General features: G+C 40.6%; 1 protein-coding gene across 1 annotated transcript; it reads left to right on the forward strand.

Annotated features, from left to right (window-relative positions):
• Positions 1-228: 228 nt before the first annotated feature.
• On the forward strand, positions 229-12,374 carry LOC121167965 (ankyrin repeat and SAM domain-containing protein 4B-like). The gene is made up of 2 exons (XM_040997694.1): positions 229-392; positions 10,387-12,374. The coding sequence occupies exons 1-2, from the start codon at positions 229-231 to the stop codon at positions 11,471-11,473; spliced, it is 1,251 nt and encodes a 416-aa protein (XP_040853628.1). The 3' UTR covers positions 11,474-12,374.
• Positions 12,375-15,603: the final 3,229 nt, after the last annotated feature.

Genomic DNA, 15,603 nt, shown 5'->3' on the forward strand with positions numbered 1-15,603 from the left:
GGCTTTAGCAGGCTTTCATATGTGCCATCAAGGCCATGCCAGAAAGGTCTAAGTTCATGGACGTGGGCCTTTCTGGTTCCCTTCCGTGGAGCGAGGCTGCAATGAGCTTTGTCCCCAGTGACACTCATTCTTGTAACTGATTAACGAGCTGTGTATTCAGGCTCTCCTGCCAACAGCCTGCTCTGCCTGGGGGAGAAACACCTGGCTAACGTTTGGTGAGCAGGAAAAATGTCCACTCGTTACCACCAAGCTGCTAGCGATAGCTACCTGGAACTTCTGAAAGAGGCTACCAAGCGAGATCTGAATCTTTCTGACGAAGATGGCATGACTCCCACTCTCCTGGCAGCCTATCATGGGAACTTGGAAGCCCTCGAAATAATATGCAGCAGAGGGTGAGTTCAACCCAGCGGTTCCTTGTGGGACACAGCGTTAGTGACAGACTTTTGGAGTCAGCAGCAAGGAGGCAGAGAAGTCCATGCAAGCACTTGCTATCTCTCCGGACTTTTCAGAGAGGGGGAAACATTGCCAAGGGATATACGCCTCCTACAGTGGGAACTAGCACCACAGGAGTGGCTCATTATTGAGCACACACAGAGAAGAGACCCTGAACTCTAAGTTGCGATTATCTGCCCTGCGTACGGCAGAGAGAAATTAATTCTATGCTTTTAAAATTCTTTCCCCTGAAATTTAAATAGAAATCATGGTTCTACTTGGTTTTGAATTCTCAACCTTGGTTGGAAGAAAGGCTTATTTTTATTAGAAATTTTCATAAATGCTTTTAAAATGCCACAGCCTTTTGTTAACATTCAATCCCAGTGAAAGCTTTACCAGAAATAGCAGATACACACACCACCACCACAACTCTAACTTTTAACCTAGCAACTAGCTAGTTCCTTTCTTCTACTTTTTCTGTTACTAGAGGGATTAGGCAGTATAAACAATTACAATCCAAAAAAGAGTAGAGGAAGAAAGGAAAAAAAGGTGTAACCAACAAGGCCAACTCAATTCAACTCAATAACCATTTATTTTGTGTATGTTATGTGCCAATCTTTTTGGAGATACTGACAGCAGTAAGAAAGATACGGTGTCATTCATGGTGATCAGATTGGAGAGTGGAAGATATGTGTTTTAGAAATTGAAGCAAGAGGGGCACAAAATAGCCCAGACTAATCTACCCTAACCTCAAGTTTCAGGAAAATCTTTACTAAGGGGTAAGTGTTTCAGCTGAGATTGGGAAGATGAGAAGGGGGTGAAGATGAAAGGGTTTCCCCCAAGACGAAGTACTGTGGAATCTAGGACCTGAAGAGATTGGATGTAGCTGGTCTTGGTTTCCATGGGGACAGAACAAGGATAAGAAAGCAGGCCACGTCACCAGCATCCTGTGAACGCTGTTAAAGGGTTTTTAAGGAGTGTACTAGGGACCTGGAAAAGTTATGTCTTGGGGTGAGGCAGGAGAATCACCAGGCAAATTTATGTTTATAAAATTTGTCCAGGGAGTTGTAATGAGGGAGAATGTGTCCAGGGGCTGTTTTAACGGTAGAGATGAAATGACTGACTAGTTCAGTGTCAGTGGGAATGAGGAGGCGTGGCTGGATTGGAGTGGCAGTTTGGATGCGGACCCAAGGATTGACTGGTATGTGCAGGTAATAAAAGGGGAAGGTCAAGGCCCCCAGGTTCTGACGTGGTCGACTTGTGGGTGCTGACACTCTGTTGAAGAATGGGGCACTCTTATAATAGTGAGAACTCAGGCCTGGGAGATTTGAGGCCCTTGTGGAGGACCAGAAAAAGACGCTGACCCAGAAAATTAAGCCACATGTATGTAAACAAATATAAAGGAACAAAAGTCCTGTAATGCTATGAAATTAACATTTATATGTTATATGTGATTACCACATTTATTGTAGATGCAGTGTATATGATATACGTGTGTCAATATGTACATCAACACTTCTAATATGAATGTCAAAAGCTTAGTATTCTAAGTCAATAAATACATTTCTTAGTCATTCCCCCTGATGTACATATACTTGCTTTATCCGAGCTTGAAAAGTGCTATGATGAGCATTCAATATAAACATTTTCTCATACATTTTCTTAAAAGATTTATACTTTTTTTTTTATTGGAAAGTCAGATATACACAGAGGAGGAGGGACAGATAGGAAGATCTTCCGTCTGCTGATTCACTCCCTTCCCAGGCCACAAGCAGGGAGCTGGATGGGAGGCGGGGCGGCCAGGACAAGAACCAGCATCCCTGTGTGATCCCGGCGTGTACAAGGTGAGGACTTCAGTCACTAGGCATTATAATTGTGCCAGGCCCTTCTCATACTTTTTTGAGACTCAGTTCTCTCAAGTGAAGTTTCTGGGTCAGCTGGCATGCATCTCAGTCTGTTTGAGCTGCTCTAAAAGTGCACACACACACACACACACACACACACACACTCTGAATGGGATAACTTAACAAAGCAAAGAAACGTAGAGGTGCAAGACTAAGGCTGTATCACTTTCCGTCGTCTGATGAGAGCCTAGACTGTGCTTTGTTCCTTCTCCCGATGGGAGGAATGCTGTGTTCTCACCAGCCAGAAAGGAAGGAGAGGGGAGGACACGGAAAATTCCCTCCGTCAAGCCCTTTTACTAGGGTACCTGGTCCTATTCATGAGGGTGGAGCCTTTGTCAATCACGCACCTCCTGAAGGTAATACCTCCTTACACTATTGCTTTGAAGACTGAATTTCAGCATGCATTTCAGAGAGGATACAAACAAGCAAACCACAGAAGCAAGTGCTCAATTTAAAGACTGATTGAAATTGGCAAATTGTGCTTCACAACATAGGTACTCATTTTGCCAACATGATAGGCACAAAATCATACATCTGAGTGACTTTAGTTTTCTCTTCTTTGGTTACTGGTGAGATTGGGAATTCCTTTTGTGCTTAATGGATGTTGTGGTTCCATATTTGTAACCTGTTTATGGGCAACCTTATTCCGCTTTTATATTGGAATCTTCAGCATTTCTCATTGATTTATAAAAATTCTTTTCAAAGTTAATATCCTTTCTTCTTTTAGTTCCCTTCAGTCTAATTCAGATGTTCCCTAAAAACTGGCTATGATTAAAATGGGAGGTAGGGCATATAATTAGGAAAAAAAAAAAAAACCTGAAGATAATACATATAAATCTACCGATCTTGGCCATATAATTCTAATGTTGCTATCAAGACTAAAATTGACTTTTTAAAAAAACATTATTCATTTATTTATTTGAAAGATCAGAGACAAAAGGAGAGATAAAGAGAGAAATCTTCCATTGCTGTTTCACTTCACAGATGGCTGCAATGGCCAGGGCTGGACCAGGTGGAAACCAGGGGCCTGAAACTCCACCTGGGTCTCCCATGTATGTTGCAGGAGCCTATGGTCTTGGGCCATCTTCTGCTGTTTTTTCCCTGCCATTAGCAGGGAACTAGATTGGAAATGGAGCAACCAGGATATGAATTGGTGCCCATGTGGAAGTACAGCAGCATAGGCTCTGGTTTTACCTGGCACATCACAATGCCAGCCTCCCTACTAACATTTTCTTTAGCACATTTTTAGGTATTTATCTCTGTAATTTGTTGTATCTAGTCCATCTGTTTCTTCACTAGTTGGACATAGTCATGTGATTTCTTTCAATGTGATAGCATAAGCAAGCCCATTTTTCTTTATATCTATCTAGCTATGGGCACAAAAATTCTTCTCACCCTGTATTTTTCAGTCTTTCATTTGTCTTCTCATGGATTCCAGTATATTCTAGATTTAATTTCCATATACAGAAGCATTTAAGATACACTGTGTTAAATTGGCCTGGTATGGGTCAAAAATGTGTTTTCATATTACTTTCCATTTTGAAAAGTTATTGAGAGGGAAGGAGGAAGCGAGAGAAACTGAAAGAGAGGGAGAAAGAAACAGTGAGTTTCCATCCATTGGTTTATTCTCCAAATGCCCAAAACAGGTGAGACCAGAGCAGGATGGGGCAAGAAGTTAAGAACTCATCTATGAGTTAAACCACCACCACTGCTTGCCAGGATCTACATTAGCAAAAAGCTGGCATATGGAATTAGAGCTGGAGTTGAACTCACCCATTCAGATGTGAGACACTGGCATCTTAATTTCTAGGCTGCCTGTGCCCTACCTCCCATTTTGATCATAGCCAGTTGTTCGGGAAAATGTGAAATCTAAGTACTAATTAGACTAAAGGGGGTTAAAGAAGAAAAAAATTAATTTGGAATCTATTCATTTCCATCTGATTATATGTTTAAAATTAGCTAACTAATTATGTTAACTTGTAGTACCCAAGCTCAGCTTTGAGAAAACATTTTCTTCTAAAATTTAAGGACAGAAAGCATTCATTACACTGGAATTCTCAATTACCCCTGCCTGTGTTTGAGTTTTGTTTAGTTTTATTTTCTAAAAAGGATGTAACTTTTATTTCTCTCTGATTCCTAAGGGAGTATAGATTTACTGTAACATTTCACATCAGACTGGCAGTATATCTGTCATGAAAAGAAAAAAAAAAATCACACGCCCGTTCTTACAGTCATTAACTTACGGATACACGGTGTAGATGCTCCATGGCTCATAGCACTTGTCATTTTCCAGCCGGGCATCACAGCTTAGCAACACAAGGCACTGTTGTTTACCGTCACGGTCACACAGCTGAGAGTCGCTGTTGCTACAGGGACTACCCAGACTCTATAGAGTATCCTGTTGGCATTTTGCTAGCCAGGGCAGAGATGAGCATTTGAAATGCAGTTTCTAATGAGTTTGTGTATCACTTTTGTATCAATGGAAAGTCAAAAAATTGTTAAACAGAGCCATCACAAATTAGGGATCATCTATAGATCCTTCAGGACTTATTTTGAGGACACAGCAGACATGTAACTTTGTTTTTTAAAAGTCATACAACCAGTGCCGAAACCTTCCAATTTTTTTTAAACAATATATTACAATCCATTTGAAAAGTTGAGATATATTCCACTATTTCAGTGACTCATGACATGATGACTTATAGTTTGATCACTTTTTAAATGGCAAATAAAAAATAGTATGTATTATGATATAGATTATGATTAGAAGTATTTATTGCAGAATGGCTCAATCAAGCAAATTAGCATTTATATGGCATCACATAGCTATCTTTTGTGTCTGTATGTGTATGGAAAAAATACTGTATGATGCTTTGTTATTACCAAGAGTCACCATATGTACAATAGATCTCTTTTTCCTCCTAACTGAAATTTCGTCTCCTTGAACACTTCTGTAACTCCTTGCCCTCCCTAGTTCTATGAGTTCAACATTTTTAGAATCTGTCCTAGTGAGATCAAGCAGTATTTTATTTCCTGTGCCTGGCTTATTTTATTTAACACAACATCCTCCAGGCTTATCCATATAAATGACAGAGTCTCCCTAATTTTGAGGCTGAATTGCATGCTGCTGTGTGTGATATATTTTCTTTATCTAGTCATTCATTGATAGGTGCTTAATAGTGATTCCATGATTTATTCAGTGCCTACACATATATTTTATTTGGGCCCATTTTATTTAGTTATTTCTTAAATATTTACTTATTTATGTGAAGGTATAAAAAAAAAGAGGGTGGGGAGATATTGGAATTGAGAGAAAAAGAGAGCACGAGCGCGCGAGAGAGATCTTGCATCTTTTAATTCACTTCCCAAGTGACCCAGCAGTCAGGGTTGAGCCAGGATGAAAACAAGAGCCTTCAGTTTCATCAGAGTCTTCTGTATTAGTGGCAAGGGTTAAGTATTGAGCCTTCATCCACTGCTTTTCCCAAATCATTAGCAGGGAGTTGGGTTGGAAGTTGAGCATCTAGGATAGAAATTAGTTCCCATATTGCCAAGCCCATGGACTCATTTTTTTTAAAGATTTATTTTATTTTTATTGGAAAGGCGGATATACAGAGAGGAGGAGAGACAGAGAAATATCTTCCATCCGAGATTCACTCCCCGAGTGAGCGCAACGGCCGGTACTGTGCTGATCCAAAGCCGGGAGCCAGGAGCTCTTCTAGGTCTCCCACGCGGGTGCAGGGTCCCAAGGCTTTGAACCGTCCTCGACTGCTTTCCTAGGCCACAAGCAAAGAGCTGAATGGGAAGCAGGGCCACTGGGATTAGAACCAGCCCCCATATGGGATCTTGGCGCATTCAAGGCGAGGACTTTAACTACTATACTATTGTGCCGGGCCCATTGATCCATTTTATTTTGACATAATGGTTATAAGTCAAATTGGAATGAATATTTCTACTTACCAATCTTTACCCAAGGATCAGATGTTTCTTTAGGATAATTTCTTGAAGTTAGGAATTTGTTGATATGAAAACTTAAATTTGTTGATTTACAAGGGTGCCATGTTTTAAAGACTTATGGCACATATTATACAAGGAAATTGGATCATTCTTCCTCCAGTGATAGTTCTTTCCTTACACTCCTTTCCAATTAAGTATTATTATTTTATTTTATTGCCTGTCAAATAGGCAAAAAGAAACATATCATTTAATTTGCCATTTTTTGATACTAGTCCAACTAATTCCTTTTTATGTAGAGAAAAACACTTTTGAAAAAACACTCGTTTTCTGAGAACTTCCCCCCAAAAAATCAATTCAACTTCAGAAGAAGAAATTGGAATAGAACAGAAGCTTGGAGTAATTTGATTTAAGCTGATTGTGTATTTAGTTGCAATAACACCAACCCAGCTTTAAAAGCATTGCTCAAGTGCACTAATCTACCAATTATTTAAAAATCTCCCCAGTGAATTTCTCTTTGGGAAAAAAAAAAAAAAGTCAACGCTTGGATTCAGCATCACCCAAGGAAACCCCAGAACATCAGTGTTGGCTGCAGATTGCCAGATGCCGATTGTGAGACTGTCTGGGCAGATGTTCATTTGAACGGTAAACAGGGACAGAATTCAGAGGGACCCCACGAAATGTGTCAGTAGAAAATATTTAAAATTATGCTATACATAAACTTGGAAAGTTGTCTGTAAAAAAAGGATTATTGATATGTAGAAACAGCTTAAAAGTAGTAGGGAAATCAGCAAATGTAGAATTTTGCACTGACATTTTCTCAAAAGACATACCTTTTGGGATCCTCGCAGGTTTTGTCCATGCCATCCCTCCTTTCTTGAGATCCATAGAGTTGGCAAACTTCTACTATTCTATGACCTTAAGCAATTGATTTAATACCTTGTCATACCACTGCTACAGTCACGCCTCCCAATAATTTCCTTTTTAACTTTCTTCAATCTAGGGGTTATTACAGGCAAATTTAATCAGTCTGGTTTTGGTTTCTGTTTGTAGTGCCATCTTGGATGTTTTATATAATCCCTTTTGTGTTTATTGTACTTAAGGAGTCTTTTGAATCTGGTGTTTGATTAAAACAAATAAAGTGAAATCACATGTTTGGGGACAGGGTGAGGCATTGTGCTCCCCTAAGTTGCTTGACTGTGCTAGCTCTGAAAAGGGTGTCTTCAGGGTGGAGCTGCTCAGTCACACTGCCTGATCAGAGCCATCTTGAGAGGGGCTGCCAGCAAAGCTGGGTTATTTAATATTTACTTTCCTTAGATTCCATTTCACTTTATTTCCTTACCTTGTTCTTGCCCCCAGCTCCATGCACACTAGACATGGTAACAGATTCCTAGTTCCCCAAGCGTGGCCTGTGATATTCACTCTATGCACGCATCTGCTCGCATGCTGTACTCTCTGCACAGAAGGGGATTGCCAATTGCCAACTTGCCAGTTGGATCTAGCCCACAAATGTGTTTTATTTGGACTTCACTGTTATTTTTCTTTCAAATTTGAGCCAACACTTAAAAAAAAAATTACACGTGAAATTCCACATCCGAGGCTTTGCTTGAAAAAAAAAAAAATGGACTCTCCGGGAATATTGTATCTGCTTTCATTTAAAGTAGCATCAGAGACAGGGCGCTCCTACTGTGCTTTCCACACAGAACACACACTTCACCATGACTTTGAGGGAAGAACAAAGTTGGCCCCATTCAGTCACTTTGAGTATCTAATTTGTTTCTTTGGGCTGGGTTTGAGACCAGCTAATGATAGGTGACACAAAGAAGGAGACCTAGACTTTGCCTTCAGGGAATTATTATCTAACGAGGGAGACCAAGCATAAAGATTTGACATTCACACTGAAGGGTTATTGTGCTGCAAAAATTTACTAGATGGATATGAGGACAAAAATATCTGAATTTAAGGATTATAAATTTAGATGCAATGGAAATGCTAACAACAAATGTTTCTATACAACTCACTATGCATCGTTTTTCGAATGCTTTGTGCCTATTAAGTTACTTAGTTAACACTGCAACTCTTTAGGTAGTATTTTTATTCTCTATTTACAGACCAGAAATCCTAGAAATGTTCATTTAAGCTTGAAGCATTGTAGCTGGTAAAGTGGGAAAAATTAAAATGTGTTAAGCTAAGGTGATGGGCTGTGTTGGAGACAATTAGACTTGAAGACCCAAGTGTTACGTCTGTTGGCATCACACCCTTGACAAATGCATAATGGTCTCAAGTCTTGCTTTACTCCTGTGATAATTATCCTTGTCCTCTTTAAGTTGGGGGATTTTGGTGGACACTGGTGGTGGACAATGAGTGTGAAAGTGCTTTACAATTGAAAAGCTTGAGGCAGGAGGGGTTACAAACTGTTTTCATGCAATGAGAGGTTGCAGCTCTTCTCAATTTGTAGCAAGTCTAAAAATCATCCAGGGATCTTGCTAAACTCTAGATTCTGATATCAGTAGGTCTTGGTTGGAATGGCAGATAGTACATTTCTAACTAGCTCACAGGTAATACTACTGCTGTTGCTACTGGTCCAGGAGCCAACCTTTGAGTAGCAAGGAGTAGAGGGGATTATATAGTACATCATCAGGTCAGTTACAAGCGTGTAGACCTATTCTTCGGTTTCTATCGTCCTTTCTCCAGAAACGTTAAGAAGACTTCTCAGTTTCTCTCTTGTGTCTTTCCCTGGAGTCTGCACTCTCCCAGGAGAGCGAGGCTGATATCTTGGAAGCACGGTTTCCAGTAAACACTCATTTTACAAATCATGTACATGGTACTGGAATTAAGATGAGGAATAAAGGGAAGTGTTTTATCCTTTCTATAAATAATGGTTATAACAGGAACTGTTTCCCATGAACCCAGCATCTATTCTTTTTTTTCTTGCTGATGAGTACACAGTTTTGTTCAGGTATTTACTTTCGTACAAATAACTCAGAGGAAGTTAGCTACAGTATGGTGGGGTCACCTCTTATTAGCTTAGGAGAAATTAAGTACAACTTTTTTAGGGGGAAGTTTGGAGGAAGTTAAACAGTGATTATTAGAAACAAAATTACATATATATCTGTAATAAATTATATTAAAAAGAACACTTGAAACTCATTACTTCCTAATTAGTTTACCACATTTTACCATTATCTCTGAAGAGTAGTAATACCTGTTGAATATCTTTATGGTGGAAACAATTCTTAAAAAGTATTTGTTTATTTGAGATGTAGAGAGATATGGGCAGAGGAAGAGCTTTCACCCACCCAATTTCTCTTCCCAAATGCCTACAAAAACTTGCTAAAGCAAAAGCCAGAACCAGGAATTCCATCCAGGTTTTCCCTATGGGCATCAGGGAACCAGTTACTTGATCCATCACGGATGTTTCCCAATGTCTACAACAGTAGGAAGCCAGAGTGAATGTGTGGAGTTGAGTGGTGAATCCAGATACAAATGTGGAACATGGGCTCCTAACTCACATCTTGATTACCAGACCAAAAGCCCTTCCCTCGGTAATTCAAAAAATATACAAATGCACATGTCTTCCAAACTCTGCATCCAAATATTGGTAGCTTGAAATTTGACATGATGACAGGATTTATACAATAGAAACTGCCACATGATATAAAAACAAACCTTTGATTAAGTTTCTTGGATGAGTTAGTTGTTAAAAAGTTACCCACCCACCATGGAAAAATCTTATGCTTAGATTCAGGGGGAAATTCTAATTGAAGTTACATATGGTACTGTATTTCCCTTTCTTTAGGCATATGACCCAATTCTGGCCAAGGAAGCATAGAAATTATTATGCTAGGGAATTTCTTGGAAAGATTTTCTCCTAAAAAAGAGATACAGAGTAGATTTTTTTTTTCCTGTTTCTGGACATGTGATATCTTGATGTGACATTTTTGGATTCACAACATCTGACTTATTGTCAAGGCAGTAGAGACATGGTTACATCAGTATGCATTTTGTTCTTTTTTGTTTTGTTTTGTTTTGTTTTACATCTCATTTTCAGAGGACAGAAAAAAAAAGGCTTAATATGTTTTTCTATTCTGTCTTCTAGAGGGGATCCTGATAGATGTGATATCTGGGGAAATACTCCTCTCCATTATGCAGCTTCCAACGGCCATGCCCACTGTGTCTCATTCCTCATCAAGTTTGGGGCCAACATCTTTGCCCTGGATAATGACTTACAGTCTCCACTGGATGCTGCTGCCAGCAGGGAGCAGAATGAATGTGTGGCCCTCCTAGATAATGCTGCCACTACCCAGAATAGCATAAACCCCAAGAGGGTCACAAGGCTGAAGGAGCAAGCTCAGAAGAATGCCAGGAAGCAGATCAAAGAGTGCGAAAGGCTCCAAGAGAAGCACCAACATAAGATGGCCCGTTCCTACAGCAAGGAAGAATCTGGGACCCTCTCTACATCCAAGGGCACCTTCTCCGACGCATCTTTTTCAAGTGCTTCTGCCTCCAGTACATTCGGGTCACTGTCTAAGGGCATTAAAGACACTTTCAAGTTAAAGTTTAAGAAGAACAAAGACACAGCAGAAAAGATGGAAAAGGAAAATAGAATTGGGCAGAGGAACGTGATGGAAGTGTTCAGAGAAGAGGAAGAAAACTCATTCTTAGAGGACTTCAGAGAGAAGCTCCAGATCTCAGCAGAGGAAGGCAGCAGTGGGCAACATGAATCCATTCTCAATCGTCCAGGTCTAGGAAACATCATTTTTCAAGGAAACAGAGCATCAAGCCTTGAAGATGTCTCAGAGAGAAAGAGGGAGTTGGGATTCCAAATGCCTGTGGAATTGCTTCAGAGAGGAGAAGCAGAGGCTGATGAAGCTGAGGCTGATGAAGAGGGAGAGGACATCAGGCCCGAAGATGACCTGCCCTGGGATGATGCTGAAGTGGAGTGGGAAGAGGACGTGGCGAACGCCACTCCCCTGGAAGTGTTCCTGCAGTCCCATCATCTGGAAGAAGTCCTCCCCATCTTGATGAGAGAGGAGATCGATCTAGAAGCTCTATTGCTTTGCTCTGACGAGGATCTTCAAAACATCCAAATGCACTTGGGTCCCAGGAAGAAAGTTCTTAATGCCATAAATAGAAGGAAGCAAGTACTGCAACAGCCTGGGCAGCTGGTTGACACCAGTCTCTGATGGAGAGGGGTGGGTCCACAGAGTGAGCTCGCATCATTGAGAAGCACTCCAGGCAGCGTCCCTTCTCTACTCCATGCCAGACCATTGGGAATGGCTCCTAGGGTTTTAGAGATGCCTACCCCAGAAAGAAGTCCAAATTTTGTCTGGGAAATTCTCTGTACCCCATCCAAATAAACCATTATCCAGACACTAAAGATGACCTATGAACAAGAAAATGGCGTTTTTCTCCAATTGTCTTTTTGATGTGTGTGGATGAAGAAAGGGTCAAATGGATGACAGAAAGGGGAAAGAAGCTTTCTTTACTTTTCTAAATTTGGGTTTAAGTGTACAATCTCTCATCATACTTGTATGCTGCTTACTTTCTAGTCGTGATAGGCTGGGGTTCTAACTATGGTTCTGCTGTTGGCTCTATGACTTTATCTGATGGTGGAGACTGCAATTTCAATGGAGGCATCGGCCTGAGGCTTGATGCCCCACTTCAGTGCATCTAACCTTTTACTACACTTGATCTTAGCCAAAAGGCCGAGAAACAATCAATCTAACCATTTAACAGACTTTTACACGCTCGCAAATATTGGAAGTGGGTCTGTCATACTCCTAGCTGAGAGGCCGTATGGCAGGTTGGAAGAGTAAAGAAAGAAAATATAAGGCACCTATCAGAAACTGAATCGTACCAACAAAGTGGACTTAATTCATCAATGTAACTGTTTTTGGAGAGGGCCTTTAAATAGGTGATTAAGAATAAATGAGATCCTAAGGATGGGTCCATAATCTCATGTACTTGGTGTCCATATAAGAAAAGAAAACGATGCTAAGGATGCATGTTGACACGGAAGGATGCATGTTGTGAGGACACAACACCATCTCATAGTGGCCATCTGCATGTGAAGGAGAGAGGCCCCAGGAAAAACCAAGCCTGATACCGTCTCAGTCTCAGACCTCCAGCCTCCAGAGCTGTGAAGAAAAAAAAAAATAATATCTAGTTTGAACCACTCCTTCTGAGGTGTTTTGTCCTGGTAACCGTAGCAGAGAATTGTGGTTCCTATGCAAGAAGGCAGGGGAAGAGAAAACAGAAATGGAAAAAAATAATGTTACCTAATGCCTTTTCTAGGGTTGACACTTGCAACTTAAAAAGGGGGGAAGAAAATCTAGGCTTATTGTAGAGAGAAATTTGCTGATAAAGGTAAAGTCTGACATTTCCATGCGTATATTGTGCATGTATCTTTTACTGTTATTTATCACCATTGCTGCATGTCTGAAGATGTGTTAGTTTCTACAGCATAAACTGGACATAGTATAGCTGGATGCAGCCAACCTGGGTTTGAATGGCAATCCCAATTTCAAACTGAAACCTTGCTGAATATCTAAGCTTCACTGGATTTTTATGGCCAGGCTTACCTCATTGGAATTTACTAGTGATTGTGTATATAAGATAGAAACAGCTGTTTATCTTTGGCACACTTTTGTGGGCTCCAAGAGGCACTAAAGAAGTAAGTTCAGGGAGGATCCAAGGGCTCAAATGTGATGCATAATTGGCCCAGGTTTCCCCAAATGGATGAATTCAGAAAGCTTGTAACTCATTGACTAAATGTGTTGCATTGGGAGATAATTATATTTACAGATACTCTGGTTAATTGGTCTGGGATCAACTCAAAGTTGTATTTGTCTTGAGCAACATGCACAAAAGCAGCTGGGCCGATAGCAAGCATTCAGGATCGTCTACACTGCTTCTGTTTTATCTCATTATTGTAGGTGTCAGGACTGGCCCCTCCATATAATCCCCAGAATCTTTCTGATGAGGTACCATTTCCCACTTCAAGTTACATAACAAGGAGAGAATAATCAGTTAACTTGGGAGAAATAAGCCTGACTATGTAACTTAACCCCTTGGAGGGGAGATATTTACTGTTATAGGAGGTCCCTGTGGGTCCCATCAGACACTTTTATGTTCTTCTAGGCCTCTTCAAATTTACAGAATTAATAAGTAAAAGTTGTCCCAACTTCATAACACTGAAGAGATAGCACTTTCATCAGACAGCATTGTTATAAAAAAGGCTTTTATAATGTTATAAAGGCTTATATAATGCTATAAAAAAGTTTATACATGTTCTACAATTTTAAATCTTTCAAATTAAGTGGCAACAAAAAGGGCCCAAAAGAAAATTTAGGCAATAAATAGATGGGTTTTGTTTTTTTTTAATCCAGTCTAATACTCTATGACATTTGATTGATGAGTTTAAGCCGTTTACATTAAGGGTTAATTTGGATGAGATGTAATTTGGTCCTGTCATTTTAGCAATGGGTTGTTAATTGATTTAGTCTTCCATTGTTATTTTACTGGAATGTTCTCCACATTTGCCTTTGGTTTTGGTGGGTGCTATTCCTCTTCTCTGTCAAGAGAGCATCTTTTAAGTATCATTAAGACTCACCCCTTCTTTATACCAGTAGTTTGGATGGAGAAGTCTTTCCAGCTATTCAGGTTGTCTTCTGTTTGCCCCTCCAGATCTCCTCTCTTGCTATTTTACACCTCTCCCTCACTCCGTCCCTCAGATGGTTGGCTCAGTCACATCACTGAGCTCCCTTACTCTTGTGGATTCTTTCTTGTGGGAAAATACCTGCCTTCCCTCAGCTGCTGTCTGGCAGCCACTGCTACAGCTTCTGTAGTTGCTATCATCCATGTGCTGTGCTTTCAAGCTTAGCAGTGGCAGCAGCTTCCTACTGTTACTAGTCTCAGGGTGCTATTTTCTAATCTTCATTAAGTTCTCTTCAATCATGCTGTCTGTGTCATCTATTTCCTGCAGACACCCTGTTCCTGAAAATGTAGTGTAATTAGCATATTCACTCTTCCCATCTGGACTGTGTGTTCTTCAAGTGGTTGAAGCCTACTTCTTTACAGTTGTATCTTAGCAGACTAACACAATTTTAGGACAGGGGCATTTGTGGACAGAACAAAGGAAGAAATTAATCAATGAACATTTCCCTCATCATACACTCTTTTCTACACATATCTTCAGAAACTCTCATGTTGTGTGCACAATTAGATCATGTGGTATTTTTTTTCCTCTTCTTTTTTGCTTTTTATTTAACAGAGTTCCTATCCAGCAAATCTAAATGGCCAGAGTGGAAGCCAGGAGCTAGAAACTCAATCCAGATCTGTCCTGTAGATGGCAATAACCACTTGATCCATCGTCACCACCTCCCTAGGTCTGCACTGCCAGGAAGCTGGAATTAGAAGCTGGAATCTGGTTAAACCCAGGCACTACAACGTAGGCTAAGGGCCTTCTTATCAGAGACTTAAGAGCTAGGGCAAAGGCTCACCCCAGGTGAGTACTTTATTTCAACACAAAGGTCCCTGTCTAGATTGCCAGACAAACTCATGTTTTTGGCTAAGCCAACTGGAACATGGACAGGCCCTGCCAGGAGGAGTATGAATAGGAAAATAAAGCAAACTAACATGTCTTATTTTGCTACTGATTTATTTGGTGGCCAGTCTGGGGTGAAGTAGGTGCCAAATTTGGACAGGGTCTCCTGGAAGGACAAGACAATGTAATTCTACCAATGATTCAGAAAACAGCATCTTTGCAACTCAGATTTCCCATCTGTATATTGAGAAGGTAGAGGCTGGAAGTCCTGCTGGCGTTTGCAAGACAGATTTCCTAGTGGTCGTTTGTAGATTTTGTCTTCCCTCTTGAGGGTAAAAGACTCCTTGATTCTACTCCTCACTTCAAGGATGGGCATGTGAACTAAGCCTGGATAACATCAAATCCTCCCCATCCCCACCCCTGGACAACACAATGGTTTAGTGGCAGGCACATGTCTGAGAAGAGCAAGCAGTATTCCATTCCTTTCAGCTGTGGTGTCAGGCTCAGGAATGGGTACATGACCTAGGTGATTCAGTGAGTCTTCTAACTGTGGATAAAGCATATTTATGTGAGGTGTTAAAGAAAGCAGGATATATAGTTCAGGGACTGCTGGCATGTGTCCTGCTTCAGCAGGGGAGAATCTGCTTGATAATGAATCCAAAGCTAAAGAAACCAGAACCCAGGGGAAGGAGGAATAATGCTGGGTCCTGATGACACTTGACACCCCCGGACACAACTACAGCTGAAACCTGGTACCTGGGTACTGGT

Source organism: Ochotona curzoniae, unplaced genomic scaffold (genome assembly GCF_017591425.1).
Source record: "Ochotona curzoniae isolate NIBS_2020 unplaced genomic scaffold, NIBS_Ocur_1.0 patch435, whole genome shotgun sequence".
Lineage (NCBI taxonomy): Eukaryota > Metazoa > Chordata > Mammalia > Lagomorpha > Ochotonidae > Ochotona > Ochotona curzoniae.